General features: G+C 56.6%; 5 protein-coding genes across 8 annotated transcripts; 4 read left to right on the top strand and 1 right to left on the bottom strand.

Moving 5' to 3' along the window:
• Window positions 1-1624: 1624 nt before the first annotated feature.
• On the top strand, window positions 1625-3493 carry ABB37_04312 (hypothetical protein; the record flags this gene model as incomplete). 2 transcript variants are annotated; one of them, XM_015801949.1, is made up of 1 exon in its annotated part: window positions 1625-3493. In XM_015801949.1, exon 1 carries the CDS (start codon window positions 1715-1717, stop codon window positions 3491-3493), a length of 1779 nt encoding a protein of 592 aa, XP_015659350.1. In that variant the 5' UTR covers window positions 1625-1714. The 2 variants fall into 2 exon arrangements, with proteins under 2 accessions (XP_015659350.1, XP_015659349.1); XM_015801948.1 differs by having other exon boundaries at window positions 1628-3493.
• Window positions 3494-4030: 537 nt separating this feature from the next.
• Window positions 4031-5473, top strand: ABB37_04311 (putative mitochondrial isovaleryl-coA dehydrogenase; the record flags this gene model as incomplete). 2 transcript variants are annotated; one of them, XM_015801947.1, is made up of 1 exon in its annotated part: window positions 4031-5473. In XM_015801947.1, exon 1 carries the CDS (start codon window positions 4241-4243, stop codon window positions 5471-5473), a length of 1233 nt encoding a protein of 410 aa, XP_015659348.1. In that variant the 5' UTR covers window positions 4031-4240. The 2 variants fall into 2 exon arrangements, with proteins under 2 accessions (XP_015659348.1, XP_015659347.1); XM_015801946.1 differs by having other exon boundaries at window positions 4038-5473.
• Window positions 5474-6291: 818 nt separating this feature from the next.
• On the top strand, window positions 6292-7500 carry ABB37_04310 (hypothetical protein; the record flags this gene model as incomplete). Of its 2 annotated transcripts, none has more annotated exons than XM_015801945.1 (1): window positions 6292-7500. In XM_015801945.1, exon 1 carries the CDS (start codon window positions 6544-6546, stop codon window positions 7498-7500), a length of 957 nt encoding a protein of 318 aa, XP_015659346.1. In that variant the 5' UTR covers window positions 6292-6543. The 2 variants fall into 2 exon arrangements, with proteins under 2 accessions (XP_015659346.1, XP_015659345.1); XM_015801944.1 differs by having other exon boundaries at window positions 6316-7500.
• A 626-nt stretch (window positions 7501-8126) lies between these two features.
• Window positions 8127-9083, top strand: ABB37_04309 (putative mitochondrial aldo-keto reductase (AKR); the record flags this gene model as incomplete). Its single annotated transcript, XM_015801943.1, has 1 exon — window positions 8127-9083. Exon 1 carries the CDS (start codon window positions 8232-8234, stop codon window positions 9081-9083), a length of 852 nt encoding a protein of 283 aa, XP_015659344.1. The 5' UTR covers window positions 8127-8231.
• Window positions 9084-10229: 1146 nt separating this feature from the next.
• ABB37_04308 (hypothetical protein) lies at window positions 10230-13719 on the bottom strand (the record flags this gene model as incomplete). The annotated part of the gene is made up of 1 exon (XM_015801942.1): window positions 10230-13719. The coding sequence occupies exon 1, from the start codon at window positions 13551-13553 to the stop codon at window positions 10230-10232; it is 3324 nt and encodes a 1107-aa protein (XP_015659343.1). The 5' UTR covers window positions 13554-13719.
• Between the last annotated feature and the right edge of the window lie 944 nt (window positions 13720-14663).

Below are 14663 nucleotides of genomic sequence, written 5' to 3'. Positions count from 1 at the left end.
TTTTGGATGTGTACGCTCTTTAAAAAGAAAAGGCTGTTTCTCAATTTTAGTTCCTCTCCTTTCCATTTCTTTTTTTTTCTTTCCTGCCACTCCAAATATCTGCTGACTCTTTCTCCCCCGCCGTAAATCTCTTCTACTCGCGTTCGTGTGTGTGGCGCAGGTTGCGTTGTTTTCGAATCTTTTTGTTGTTGTTGTGGTCGTACTTGTCACCGCGTTTGTTCTGCCCATTTCTGTGCATTGCAGCAAGGCTGGCGGCGCCGAGGAACATAAGAGCATACCAGTCAAGAACGTTGGGCTGATCAATATCTCGCGTGATGTGGGAAGAGCTGTCACAGTGGAGGTAAGCGTAAAAAGTTAGACAGCGAGTCGTTGCAGGTTTACTTGGGTTATCTGCCTTGTCGTAAACACTGTTTTTTGTTCAACTTTGCGTAAGCGCGTTGGGTTCGTTCAAATGTGATCGAAGCGCATCTCTTGATTTTCTTTTTCATTTTCGATCGCTTTCTTAAATTTTTTCTTGTACGTTTTGTTCTGCGCTTTCCGTTATGCTTTCCGCAGCTGCGAAGGCGGCATCTCTTTTATTGGTTTGAATGACACCGATGTGGACGCCGCGACGGGACGGGTCCGCGTGTCTTTCTTCTTCTCGTGACTGATTTTCCATGTGTGACTCCTGTGTGAGCAACTTCCTAGCTCCTTCTACTGCTTGTTTGTTGTTTGCTTGCTTGGTAGTCACTTACATCGGTGCTGAGTCACTTTGGTTTTGTTTTTGCTCTCCTTTTCCACAAATTCAACGCTGTAAGCTGAAATTGCAAGGAAGCGAATCCTCTTCTCTTTTTGCACCACCTGTCTCCTCCCCGACAGCACTCTTTGCCTATTTGTGTTCGTTCTGTTTCGCTTCCTTGAAGATACATAATCGTCACTTACGGCGGGGTATTTCAACTGCCACACTTTTTTTTTCATCTTCTCTCTTTCTTTTTTTGTATGAAGTTCGCTTTCTTCCACCTCCGCACCGGGGAGGGTCGTTTGCACAGTGTGTGTGAGTGTGTGTGTGTTTTCTCCTTTCACAACTCCGTATCGATGACTGCACGCTTTACTCAATTCCACATCCCAGACCTTCGGCAGAAAGAAAAGCCTCCCAAAAAAAGCCCCCTTTTTCATCATTGTCTTCTGCATTTTCTCTGCTGCCTTTATCGCGCGTATCGCCTGCAGAGAAGGAAAGCAAAAAAAAAAAAGAAAAGAAAGAGAAGCAGCGAAAACGGCAAACATACACAATACATCCGAATCATAAACACTGCAGCGCAGGGATCTACGGGAAAAACGTAGGCCTCATGGGCATCTCCAAAACAACCTGGATAAGTCACGACCGTGGCGCGCTTTTGCAGCTATTTGTCTTTACGGTACAGATAAGGTTCATCAACACGAACAGCTTCGTGCACTTCTATAAGACTTTCTTCCACCGGGGCGCGTTTGTGTATCTCCAGCGGTGCTCGCATGCTTTTTCGTTTTTTGTGTTTGTCTTCAAGTGTCTACTCCCTTCACGCGCCTCTGCGCCTCTACCTTTCTCCACATCGTTGGACTTTTCTTTTCTTGTTTTTTTTTTCTGAACTGTGTCTTGCTGCACACCTGAGAAGCATCTGCCTTCATCCTCGTTCGAGTGAAGTACGCACATCCTCACCTCGCGTTGGTTCCGTAGAACGGCGACAAAACACGCGGCATCATGGGCGTCAAAGGACTGTGGAACTACGTGGAGCACCACAACGTTCAGTATGCCTACCCAAACAAGAACGCCCGCGCCACGTGCTACGGCGTCAACCCACGGCACCTCTTCATCGACATGAACGCCGTGCTGCACATGTCCTACGAGCCCACCAAACCCACCACGGCGGCCACCCTGCGCGCTGTGGTGACCCGTGTAGACGAGCTCCTCTTGAGGGTGCGCCCAGAGGACACGCTGGTGCTCGTCTTCGACGGCGTGGCTCCCGTTCTTAAGATAAAGACGCAAAAGGAGCGTCGGCGATCGTTACCCGTCAACGCACCCTGCCCTGCAAGTATATCTTCTAGCCCTGACAAGAGTAACCAGCAGTCCACCACAGCTGCGGCCGCCACCAGCGGCGCGATATCGTCCGCTGCCTACACGAGCGACCTCACGCGGGACGGCGTGCCGCTGCGTCGCGAGGAGATTCTGTGCGGGTCGGAGTTCGTTCTGGCGTGCGAGGAGTACATCACCTCCCACCTGCAACGGCGCAAAGCGCAGCAGCAGCGACAGTACTCGTGGAGGCAGTTGCGTGTGTCGGGCTGCCGCACGGCCGGCGAAGGGGAGGTGAAGATTTCGGGTCTGCTACGGCAGCTTTGGGCAGCCAACGTCGCGGATGGGACCTACAAGCCGGATGACGCGATTACCTTCGTGGGCAACGATTCCGATCTTATTTTGGTGGCGATGGTCGCCACGCCATACTCCTACTTCACCCTCGTCGACCCCTTCGACTACTCGCTCACTTCGCTGCATGAGCTGATGGAACACTGGTCGAACGCGGTGCCGAACCCGCCTCTCTCGTCCGAGCTGCTTCCGTCTTATCGAGTTGATTTTGTCTTCTTGATGCTGCTAGCAGGAAGCGATTATTACGAGGGCATTCGCGCTGACAGCGTCGCACTGTGGCGTCGCTACCGCCACCTTCGCGCGAACGAGGGCTTTTTTCGGCGTGCGCTGCTCTCCGGTCCGCACCTGGACCTCGACCTCGAATTCGTGCGCGCTGTGTTTGCGCGAAACGGGTCGATGCGTGCCCAACTGCTTCGTGTGCCCCGCAATAAGCGCAAGACGGCCAAATCGATTCTGCGCTCCGGCGGCGGTGGGGGCAGCAGCAGCGCAACGGACGGCATTCGACTCCTCTCGGCCGCGCTGTGGAGCTTGAAGAGCTACGTGACGGGGAGCTGCGTGGATTATCGGTTTCGTGTGCCGCAGGAGGGCGGCTGCCCGTCGGTGGGTTCGCTGCGGTCCGCGGCGCAGACACGAGGACTGAGCCGCATGATTGGTGCCGGCGCTCGCAGTGCCGCAGCGGAAGAGGAGGCGAATGCGGAGACACACCCCCTCTTCACCCCGCTGGAGCAGTGTTTGGCGGTGCTCGGTATGCGGGGCCGCTACTCGTTGGAGCTACGCCGCGCCCTCCACACCTGCACCGCGGATGAGGGACATACACTTACCACGAGCTCGTCGATTACGTACATGACGGAGACGGTGCGAAGGATCATGGCGGCGGTGGATGCGTCGCGGCTCACCACGGCGGAGCGTCTGCTGCACACCCCGTCCGCTCTGCGTGCGGAGAGCGTGGAAGGCGGCGGCAGCGAGGAAGGAGCGTTCATGCTGCTCGCGGCGATCCCACCGCGGAAAGCGGCTCAGGCGAGCCCCGCCGTTGCAACCGATGCGAAAGAAGACCACAGCATTGATCCAAGTGAGGGCGACCCGGACGAAGAAAGCGGTGACGGCAGCGCTGCGAGTTAAGATAGTGGTGGTTGTCTTGCTTTTCTTCTTGGCGCTGTTTGAATGCAGCGCACAGTGATTCCACACATGAGAAAAGGCTCTGCGGCTGCCGAATTGCCCTTTTCACAGCGCTCGGCTGTAAGATAATTCATTTCCATAAAGCGGTGCAAGGAAGCAACACGCGTGTGCCGCTAACATCACAGTTCATCAATACGCATCGAAACATGTACCAAGGGGCTATCCGCCTTATACTCATCACTTTTAGCTCGCTTCCTGCTCGTGACGCGTCCAAGAAGAACCCTTGCCACAGGCTTGTTTTATTGAAGTGTGGAGGCGTTGCACCCACGCTTCGTTGTGAAGGTTTGTTTTTGCCACGGTGGGAGGGCAACCGGCGTTTTTTGCTTTCACTGCTCTCAAGCTCTTCTTATCCAACTCTCCTGTTATCTGCGCTCCTTTTTTCTCTTTAATACCGTTGATCGATCTGCTGTTGTCCCTGTCTCACCGACACTTCGGCTATTCGTACTACCATCATCTTGGAAACTATTTGTTTGTTCCCAAGGACATAGCACCTCTATTATCATCCCTCGAGTCATTTCTTGCCATTTCCCGTGCCACTGCCCTGTCTTACTGATCTGTGCTCTGAAGCAGATCCCTTTGCACGCCGTTCGTTCTCGTTCACTGCCCTTGCAGCGGGCGCCCTCTCGTTCTCCCTCTTTTGCTCATTCGCTTCTTCTACCCCAACTCCTTCGTTGAAGAGCCGAAGGGAAAATGCGTCGTGCGGCGTCCTCGTCCTTCCACTGCCTCTCCGCGTCGGCCGGCATCGCTGCCAGTGTCGGTGCGGTAGCGGCACGCCGCAGCTACACCGACATCTTCAACCCCACGCCCGAGCACGCCGCCCTGCGCGACACCATCGCCAAGTTCTCGCGTGACGTGGTTGACAAACACGCGAGGGAGGACGACATCAACGGCCACTTCAACCGCGAACTCTTCAATCAGCTCGCCGATCTCGGTGTGATGGGTGTGACGATCCCGGAGGAGGACCACGGCGCCGGCATGGACGCGGTGGCTGCTGTCATTGTGCACCACGAGCTCTCCAAGTACGATCCGGGCTTCTGTCTCGCTTATTTGACGCATGCGATACTCTTTGTGAACAACTTCTACTTCAGCGCGTCGCCGGAGCAGCGGCAGCGGTGGCTGCCCAAAGTGCTTTCCGGCGAACACGTTGGTGCGATGGGCATGTCGGAGCCGAGTGCGGGCACCGACGTGCTCGGCATGCGCACCACTGCCAAGAAGGACGCGAATGGGGACTACGTGCTGAACGGGAGCAAAATATGGATCACGAACGGCACCGTGGCTGACGTTTTTCTCGTCTACGCCAAGGTGAACGACAAGATCACGTCGTTTGTTGTGGAGCGCGGCACGAAGGGCTTCACGCAGGGGCCGAAGATCGACAAGTGCGGCATGCGCGCATCCCACATGTGTGAGCTGTTTTTCGAGGACGTCGTCGTGCCAAAGGAGAACCTGCTCGGCGCGGAGGGCAAGGGAGTGGTGGGCATGATGCGGAACTTGGAGCTGGAGCGGGTGACTTTGGCGGCCATGTCCGTCGGCATCGCCGAGCGCTCGGTGGAGTTGATGACGAAGTACGCAGCGGAGCGCAAGGCCTTCGGGCAGCCCATCTCGAACTTCGGTCAGATCCAGCGCTACATCGCCGAGGGCTACGCGGACACGGAGGCGGCGAAGGCGCTCGTGTACACCGTGAGCCAGCACGTGCACCCGAACAACAAGAATCGCCTGGGCAGCGACGCGGCGAAGCTTTTTGCCACGCCCGTGGCGAAGAGGGTGGCGGATGCTGCGATCCAGGTAATGGGTGGCATGGGCTACTCACGTGGGATGCCGGTGGAGCGGCTGTGGCGTGATGCGAAACTGCTGGAGATCGGTGGCGGCACGATCGAGGCACACCACAAAAACATCACGAAGGACCTGATCAAGGAGCTGAAGTAGGGCACCGCTACACAAACACTTTTCTTTTTTCTCTCTGTCTGCGATCTTGGCCGTTCAAATTATCCTTTTTTTTTTCGTTATACTCTAAGAACGCCTGAACGGAAGGGAGGCAAATTGGTATTTTTTTTTTTTTACTTGGCGACGCACACACACATGGAAGCGGGGGCGTACACGTCACCGGCGCGTGCGCGCTCTGTGCTGAGGACGTGAAACGTACAAGCAACCACGTATAAATGTACTATGCGCTTTTCCCCATTTAACAATCACATATTGAGCAAGTGGGTTTTTTTTTTTGAGTGATAACGTCGACGGACAGGAAAATGGTCCCCGTCTTTTTTCTCGTGGTTTCCTGTCCGTTTTTCTTTGTTTTCTTTACCACCCCTAACGCTCCTTTTTTTTTCTTAGCACGTTGATCTTTGCTTACATAGAGCGAGTCGGAGCATTTTTTGTGGAGTCGACGTCGGTGAAGCGCAAGGTATTGCAGGGGGCTTGCTGAATGCCCACATGCTGTGTATGCCTTCTGACATACAAACACACCCACACAGAACACATGGAATGGAAAACGGGAAAATGGCGTAAAGCTGAACGGTTGCGTGAAGCCGGCTGCTTACTACTGTGCGTCTTTGAAAGTGTCGTTGCCTTCCTCGGCAGCGCATCTGGACCGCGGCACAGCAACAGCTGTGTTGGTGCACTCGGAGGCCTTTGCTCCCACGACGCACCACACGCGTAGAACTCCTTGTTTGTGAGGAGCTGATGTATCACCACTCCGTCGCACTTGTCCCAACTTTTGCTTGTGTCTCACGTTTCCTTCTCTGACAGAGAACAGCCCCACATTACCGCCAGCTCTCCCGCTCGCCGAACGCGGCCATCGTACGACACACGCACACGAACTCCAAACGCAGACACGCGGATTCGATCTTTTTCCGTTGTTATTGGTGCACGTCCTTCTCCTGTTATACTCAAATTGCTCTCTTTGTACTTCTTGCGTGTTGTGGCTTTCCGTTTAGCTGCGTGATTTCAGCATCATTGCATTTTTGTGCTTCCTTTTTCTTTGTGTAGTGTTTTGCATCATGAACACCGGTGTCTCCACCGTCACGGCCAACTCTCTCCACTTGTCGGGGTCGTTGATGGTCGCGGCGGCCGTCGTGTTGTTCCTCGCCGCCCACGTCAACGACAACTACTCATGGGTGGACCGCTCGTGGTCTATCCTGCCCGTGGTGTACACGTGGATTCAGATCTACTACACCCATCATGAACACGGCGGCACACCCACAAACACGTCCTTCTCGGCAGGAGTATCGCCCATCAGCGCGGCGGCGCTGTACGGTTTCGTCATCACGGTATGGGGCTGCCGGCTGACCTTCAATTTTTTTCGCCGTGGCGGCTACTCTCGCGGCAGCGAGGACTACCGCTGGAACTACGTGCGGACATGGCGTGTCTTTGCGCATCACCCAGCGATCTGGACGCTCTTCAACTTCGCCGCCATCTCTCTCTTTCAGACGTGGCTGCTTTGGGCCATCACGCTGCCGGTGATGCAGTTTTCTGCTGCCCCGGCTACGGCGAAAGAGGTGGTCTTTGCGGCGGTGATGTTAGCGCTGATTGTGCTGGAAGCCGTCTGCGATGAGCAGCAGTGGCGCTTCCACCAAGCAAAAGGCCGCGCGCTTGGGCAGTCGCCGTACTGTTACGGCTTCTGCGTCACGGGCGTCTTCGGCTACAGTCGTCACTTGAACGTGTTCTGCGAGGGCGGCATTTGGGTCATGCTGGCGGTGGCTGCGCAGTGCTGCGGCGCGGGTTCGCTGGCGTCGTGGCAGTGGATCGGGTGTGTCGTGCTGGAGGCTCTCACGCTGTTTTCTACCGCGGTCATTACGGAGAAGCTGTCGGCGGAGAAGTACGCCGGCTACGCGATTTACCAGTCCATCACGCCGATGCTCTTGCCCGCTATCAGTTCCACCACCGATGAGGTGCTCTTTCAGTTGGAATCGAAGAGGATCTGGAAAAGCGATGAGAAGCGGAGTCCACAGAAGTGAGCGCATATGTTCCTCACAAGAGGAAGGGGGGATAGGTGGCGCATTCCGTTTGTTGCTCCTCCATGGCCTTTGGTATGTCGTGACTGTTATACAAGCGGTTCCTTTGTTTCTCTGTTTGAAATGTGCTAACTGCATCACTGCACCCACTCCTGTTCGAAAACGATGAACGGCTGAATTTATTGTGGTATCAAATTTTCCCTCCTTGTTGTTTGAGTTTTCGATTCGACTTGCCTTGATGCTGCGACGTTGTGGGTTCACGCGGCGTCAAGGCGTGCGATTTCCCGCAGAGCTTTCAAGTACCATGCTTTGTTACATACACACGTGAAAGAGCAAAACTGAAGCTGAACTGAAAAAAGAAACATTATACTACTACTCATATTATCAGCAGCAATCATAACACGCTGTTGCTTTCCTCAACCGAAACAACGATGCTTGTACTGGAACGCATGCGTTGTGGGGTTTTGTCGCCCTGCTCAGTAACAAAGTGTAATCCATTAAAGAAAAAAGCTGTCTCCCCTTTCTTCTTTCCTGTTGCACTTGATGTCCTTGCTGCATTCACACCGCGTCATTATTATCAATGGGCTGACTCAACCTTGTACCACTTTTACCTTCGTCTACATTGAAAAGCTCAAAGAGTATCAAAACCCACTATCGTTTAGCAAATCCATTTGTAGTAGGTGTCACTGGCCGTTGTAGCGTCGATTAAAGCAGCGCACCTTCAGCTTTCCACCATGCCATCCAGCGCTGATAACGCCTACGTGGTCCTCCACAACCAGCACCGCATGCCTCAGCTGGGCTTGGGTGTGTGGAAGGCCGCAGGGGGTGATCAGACGTACCAAAACGTGAAGTGCGCACTGGAGGTTGGTTACCGGCTCATCGACACCGCATCCCTTTACGGGAACGAAGCCGACGTGGGACGCGCCGTGCGGGACTGTGGCGTCCCACGCGAGGAGGTGTTCATCACGACCAAGGTGTGGAACTCCGATCACGGCTATCAAAAGACCATTGACGCCTTGGAGCGCAGCCTAGCCGCGCTGGGAGTTGACTACGTGGATCTCTATCTGATTCATTGGCCCGGTCCGCAGGAGTCGTTCTTGGAGACGTGGAAGGCGATGGAGTTCCTCTACGAAAAAGGCAAGGCCCATGCAATTGGGCTGTCGAACTTCGACGCGGATCAAACCCAGGCGGTGCTCGACCACTGCAAAATACGGCCGATGGTGAATCAGGTCGAGGTCCACCCGCTTGCTCAGCAGAAGGCGCTGCGCTCCTTGTGTGCGAAGGCAGGCGTTGTTGTCATGGCGTCTCGCCCGCTGTGCCGTGGGGAGGCTCTGAAGCTGCCGATTCTGCAGGAAATTGCATCCAAGCATCACCACACGGTGGCGCAGGTGTTGCTGCGGTGGAATCTGCAGTCTGGAATGGTGGCGATCCCCAAGTCGAACCACACCGACCGCATTCGCGAAAACTTCCAGATTCACGATTTTGTACTGGATGATGGCGAAATGAAAAAGATTGAGGCGCTGAATGAGGAGAAGCTGTTCGGCAACGACAGCAAAACGTTCTTTCCCCTCGAGTACGGCCCGTGAAGAGACACACATGAGGAGGCCGTCATCATCGAAGAAGGAAGAAAACAGCTGCAGTGCTCTTCACCCACGATTGCGCCGCATCAATGAACGACGCAAAACGCCAACTAAAAGAAAAACACGAACGAGGGGTATGCCCAGAACAGCAAAGTCAGCAAGACGTTTAGTGGATTATTTCGAAAGCGCTCCGTTCATCCGGGGTGACGACAGGCCCGCGCTGGCCGTTTCAAAAGTCTAATCTCTTTTTTCCTTTTCAGCGATATCAAAACGTTTTATTATTATTGTTCTTTTCGTTATTATCGGTACACGTCTACTCTCATTTTATCGTCGTGCTCGTTCCGTAAACATAAGCAAAAGCGCCACGACGAACTCTCGACGGCGTTTGACGTGGCAGCAACTGATCGGCAATTGCTTACACAAGCAGTCGGCAGACAAAATCAACAACAGCAGACAAAGAAAGAAACGAGGCAGCGGTTCGGATTGTAACGCGTCTGAAACGCTTCTAGCGTCATTCGTGGGCGTCGCTCTTCTGCTGCTGGCCTGCGTTGCCGCTCGCGGAAAGCGCAGTCTCCTTCTCCCTTTTGCATGGCGGTGGAGGCTTTTTCCCGCTCGCCTTGGCTGCGCTGCGCGGCGCCAGGTCGCGATGTGTTTCCGCTCCTCCCGTCTTCGCTTCCGGCTCTCGCGCCCGCGCCTGCCGCGGCTCTGGTCTTGCGGTTGGGCGGCCCGCCGGGGCGCGCCGCCGCCCCCTCTGGGGCCTGGGGAGGGCGGGCTTTGCCCAGGCGGGGGGAAGGGGGGGGGGGGAACGAGGGAAAAAATTCGCAGCAACAACGCCGGCAGCGCGCGCGCGGCGGAAGGCCCATCGCAAATCACCATTCTCACCCCCGCGGGGTTTTCCTGTAAGCCATGCCCGGCGGACGTTTCTCGCCTCTTCGATAAGGTGGGAGACGCCGTGGCATTACCAGCGGCGTGGCGCTTTTCTTTCGCGTGTGTTCGTTCATTACAGACAACGTTGCTCACGATGCGGTAGGAAAGCGCAGTCGCCTCTTGGAGAGCGATTTCGCCAACTTCGAAGCTCCCGTGGCGCGTTGTAGGCGGGGGAAAACAAAACAAACAACACAAGAAGGAGACGAGACAGAAAAAGTCCTCTTGTTACACGGCCCACGAAGCGTCCTTGACACAGAGAGGCATGTCCACCTCGACCACCACCGCCTCGCCACACATCACGCAGTCTTGCTGGGCAAGCTCATGCACGTCGCGCACGCCGTCCATCACGTGCGGCGCGATGCCGTCGTCGGCCAAAAACGCCTCCAGCCCGCCCATCGCCTCCAGCCGCGCCACCGCGCACGTCTCGTGCACGACGTGTCCGCAGTTTGGGTACACAAAGTACGGTGTGGTGCTTTGCAGGAGCGGGCGGTGGCACAGCGGGCAGCGCTGACTTGCGGTGATATACCCGAACTGCTGCCGCGTCTGCCGCAGATCCTTCTTGACGGCCTCGGCTGTTTGATAGACTTCGTCCTGCGTCCTGCTGAGCTGCTTCTTCTGGAGCGCGTAGGCGTCAAACGACTCGCAGATGGCTTCGCGAAAGTCGCCGACGACGCTGGCGTCCGCGACGCGGCGAAGAACGTCCTCGGTGCGCAGCACGCCGCCGGACTCCTGCACGACGGCGAGGGCAGCGCCGACGTTGTGGCTGGCAAGGGCGTGCTCCGCTGTGAGCATCCACAGTTGCTTGAGGTCTTCCTGCGGCAGTTTCCCGGTAAGTCCGCGCAGCGTGTCCTCCGCCGCCACAAGCCCCGGCCACGCGTTCGTCTGAACATCCTCGACGTCCTCCTCGCCTTCCTCGCCCAGCCCACCGTCTTCGCCCGTGCTGCGGACGTGTTCCGGCGCGTACAGCGCCGTCGTCACGGCATCGCGGTAGAGGTGCATGTGCTTGTACAGCGCCACCGCAGCGCCGGTGCAGCCGTGCTCCAGGCACACCCGCAGTGCGTAACCAGCGTCAAAGAAAAGGGAGGTGCTGATGAAGTCGTCCAATCGATCGCAGTCCTTCGTTTGGGCTAGCAGGCAGGCAAAGTAATTGTGCACCGCGGCGGCGGCGCAGTCGTAGCGGTGAATGCACTGATCCAGCAGCACCACCACCTGATGCTCACGGTTACCGGGCACCTCGTTCATGGAGACGTCGTACTGCACAAAGGAGGGAATAAGGCGCTCCATCTGCAGCGGCATCACCCGACCGGCGCGCGCCTCTCGCGACAGGACGCGCAGCAGCCCTGTGATCAACGCCACCGGTCGGTGCCGAATGAGGGTGGAGGTAAAGTCGTACCAGGGTCGCAGCTTGGCGGTGGAGCCGTAGCACGTCGACAGCACCTTCACCGCCTCGTCGTACTTGTGCTGCGCAACGTAGGAAGACACGACGTAGCGGGTCTGCTGCATGGCTTTGGCGAAGAGCACCGCACTCTCACGGCGACCCTGCTCTTCTAGGAGGCGGATAATCACCTCGTACACCGACTTCTCTACCAGAAAAGAGCCGCAGCGCTCCACCGTGCGGCTCAGGAACTGGTGTAGCGCCTCTTCCGCGGCGGCGGCCACCACCGTCGACGCTGCAACGCTGCGTGTGACGTGGTCGAGCTTGGCGATCACGAGGAGAATAAACAGCGTCGTCAGCTGCGGTGCCCAATCGTCGAGCGACGCGAGGTGGTCGAGCAAAAAGCAAAAGCGGGCCTCGACAAACGCCGTGCGCACGTTCACGTTGCGGTAGGTTGTGAGGAGCGCGTAGACGTCCTCGAACCAGTCACACTTCGCAAACTGTGCGATGGCGTGGCGTGTTGCCCCGCTGTCGAGAAAGAACTTCGCACGGTAGAACTGGCACAGGTTGCGCTGGGCACCCGAGTAAAACGCCAGTCGACACGCCGCATCGAGAAAGCGCTTGCGCATCACCAGCGACTCCCTCGAATTGCAGCCCCTTTCCAGGAAGAGGCGCCACTGCTGGTGCGTCTCGTCTTCGATCTGCACCTCCCACATGTGGGTGCGACTAAAGAGGAGGAACTTGTGCGCGTCGACGTCGTGCACCGCCCCGCAAAGCTCCGACGACGGCGGAGGCGCCGCGCGAAAAGGGTCGAAGCGAATGCGCTGAATCAACTCTGTCGGTGTAGGCCGCGCATGAGCGTCGCTGCTGCTGCTGGTGTCCGCGACTCTGTCGGCCAGACTGCGCCACGGCAATCCGGGGGGTTGATGCAGCACGACACAGCGGGTTGGGTACACAAGCAACATGTGGAAGGCGGTGGGAATCGCAGCAAGCGGGGCCGTTGCAGGCGGCAGAAGGGCTTTGTCAAGGTGAAGATCGGAAGCGGCCTGGCCTTCTTCCACGACGCGTGCCAAGTCGATGGTGTGTTCAGCGGCGTTTGCGGATGTGCTGCCTCCCTCTTCGTGCGTGTCGCTCCCGCTGGGCCGACCCAGACCGCACCCATCGCTGAAGAGGAGCCGCTCGTTTTCGTCGTCCATGTCGCCGGCGACGGGGCGGCTGAAAACGCCATGCACCACACCTGTCGCACTGTTCCACATGAAAGACTGCAGTGCCGCGCTCGGCGACGGCCGGTACACGCGCACCTGACCGTTCGCCTCGGCGGTGGAGGCGGTCCCGGCGTAGAGGGGCACCGTGCGCGTCTGCAGCGTTGCCGCTCCAGACGCGAGGGCATTAAACATGGCGGCGGGGGTGTCGACCTCACTGCTGGACGCCATGTGCAGGTGCGTGGTGGTAGAGAGCAGCAGCACGCAGCCGCACGGGTTGACTCGTTCAAAGAGCACGGTGCGGGTGGGGAGTGCGGGTGCGACAGGGGACGGCAGCGTCCACGCGACGGTCGCCGTGATTCTGAGTCGAGCTGGACTGCTGGTGCTCGTCCGTACACGCACGGCAAACACGGCGTTGCCTTTGTTGATGCCCATTAAACAGGTCCAGTCCACCGCACGCGCAACAGAGGAGCCCGACGCAGGCGCGGGTGTCGCGCGGGTAGACACGGCTTCTCCGGCAACTTCGTCCTCTGGCAGACTTCCGAGGCTGTCGTGAGGAAGCCAGGCAACACACTCTCCTACGACAACCTCCTGCGTGCCTTGAATGAACGCACCGAGCATGTTTGCGCCTTGCAGCTGCGTGGAGGCCGACGTGCGTGCGTCGTAGGTGTCGTGCGCGTAGACCTCGCCATCGGAGGCGGTCGTCAGCACGTGGCTACCAGAGGGGTGCAGGAATACTCTGTGGGGGTTGCGCACCAGGGCTCGTTGTAAGAGACGATCTTCCTCCATGTCTCGCAGTTCAAGGCGACCGCTGCGGCGCAGCAGGGCCAGCACGCCGCTCTGACAGTCGATGTCTTCGATAAGGTCTTTCGAGTCGTCCAGCGGGTAGGTGGTGAGCTCAACTCGAGGCGAAACAGGATCGTGAAGGCCCGCACTGTGCCCCCTCAAGTCCACCGAAGCAGCGTGTGCCATGAGACAAACAAACAAAAAAGAGATGAATAATGGTTGCTCTGCGAACGTGCAGCGCGTCAGTTGATGACGCTCGTCGAAGCGACGGCTTGACGGTGCGCTCAGTACCGTCGTTTTCGGCAACGGTAACAAGCAGAATGAGAAACAAAGCCCAAGAGTCCACAATCCTAAAAAAAAACAAGGCAAAGCACCAAACAATCGCCGTGAAAACACCCACACTAGCAGTAACACGAAGAGAGAAAAAAGAAGGAGGAAGAGAGAGGTGCAAAGAGAGTCTATCTGCGAAATATCGCAAACTTAAGCATAAGTAGGCAAGAAAATTGCAAAAAAAAAAAACAACAACACGCATTTGCACTAAACATAGAGACAGTCACTGTGGCTGAGTAACGTTCATCAGCGAAGTCAGACAAACGACAAGAACACCTTTTTGTATTGAGGTACGAACAATAGCGTTCCTCAACAGACCACTGTGTAGACCGCAATAGAATTTACACCGATAAAAGCACCAGTTCTCGGAGAGAGAAAAAGGAGAACAAACAAGATCGAATCACAAAGGGCAGGACGCCCTTGCGTTGAATTCCACTCTCGGAGAGTTGATGCGCCCTGCCGCCCACAAAAAGGGGGCGGAGGGTCTCAATGAACTCCTTCGCCGTCGGATGTGCACGTACACACACACACACACCCACACACACACAGCAGTGGCGGTCTTCAGACCTGTTGAGTTTTGTTTTGGCTCGAAATGTGCGCTCATAGCCTCGCTCGCGCACAACATGGTTGTTTTTGCATCAGGACGACCACCACCGGTGCAGCAGCAAGCAGCAAGCAGCAACAGCACACACACACACACACACACACACACACACGCGCGCGCGGACACACACATACAGGCTGTCAGCCGAAAGGTGATTTGTATGTATATCTTATCATGCGTCAGTCAAACTGTTTGGACCAACATAGACGAGTACATCACGCAGCAGCAGCAGTGGCACGCGCGGTGGCCGCACACACACCCACATTCTGACCCACAGACACGGCACCATCCAAGAAGAGTACACACAAAAAAGCGGTGAGGGCGCCCCTCCGCACGCGCCTCTACACGCACTCGCACGGCGG

This window comes from Leptomonas pyrrhocoris (genome assembly GCF_001293395.1).
Source record: "Leptomonas pyrrhocoris isolate H10 chromosome Unknown, whole genome shotgun sequence".
NCBI lineage: Eukaryota > Euglenozoa > Kinetoplastea > Trypanosomatida > Trypanosomatidae > Leptomonas > Leptomonas pyrrhocoris.
The sequence above is the reverse complement of the archived record's forward strand: the minus strand, read 5'-3'. Positions and strand labels throughout refer to the sequence as shown.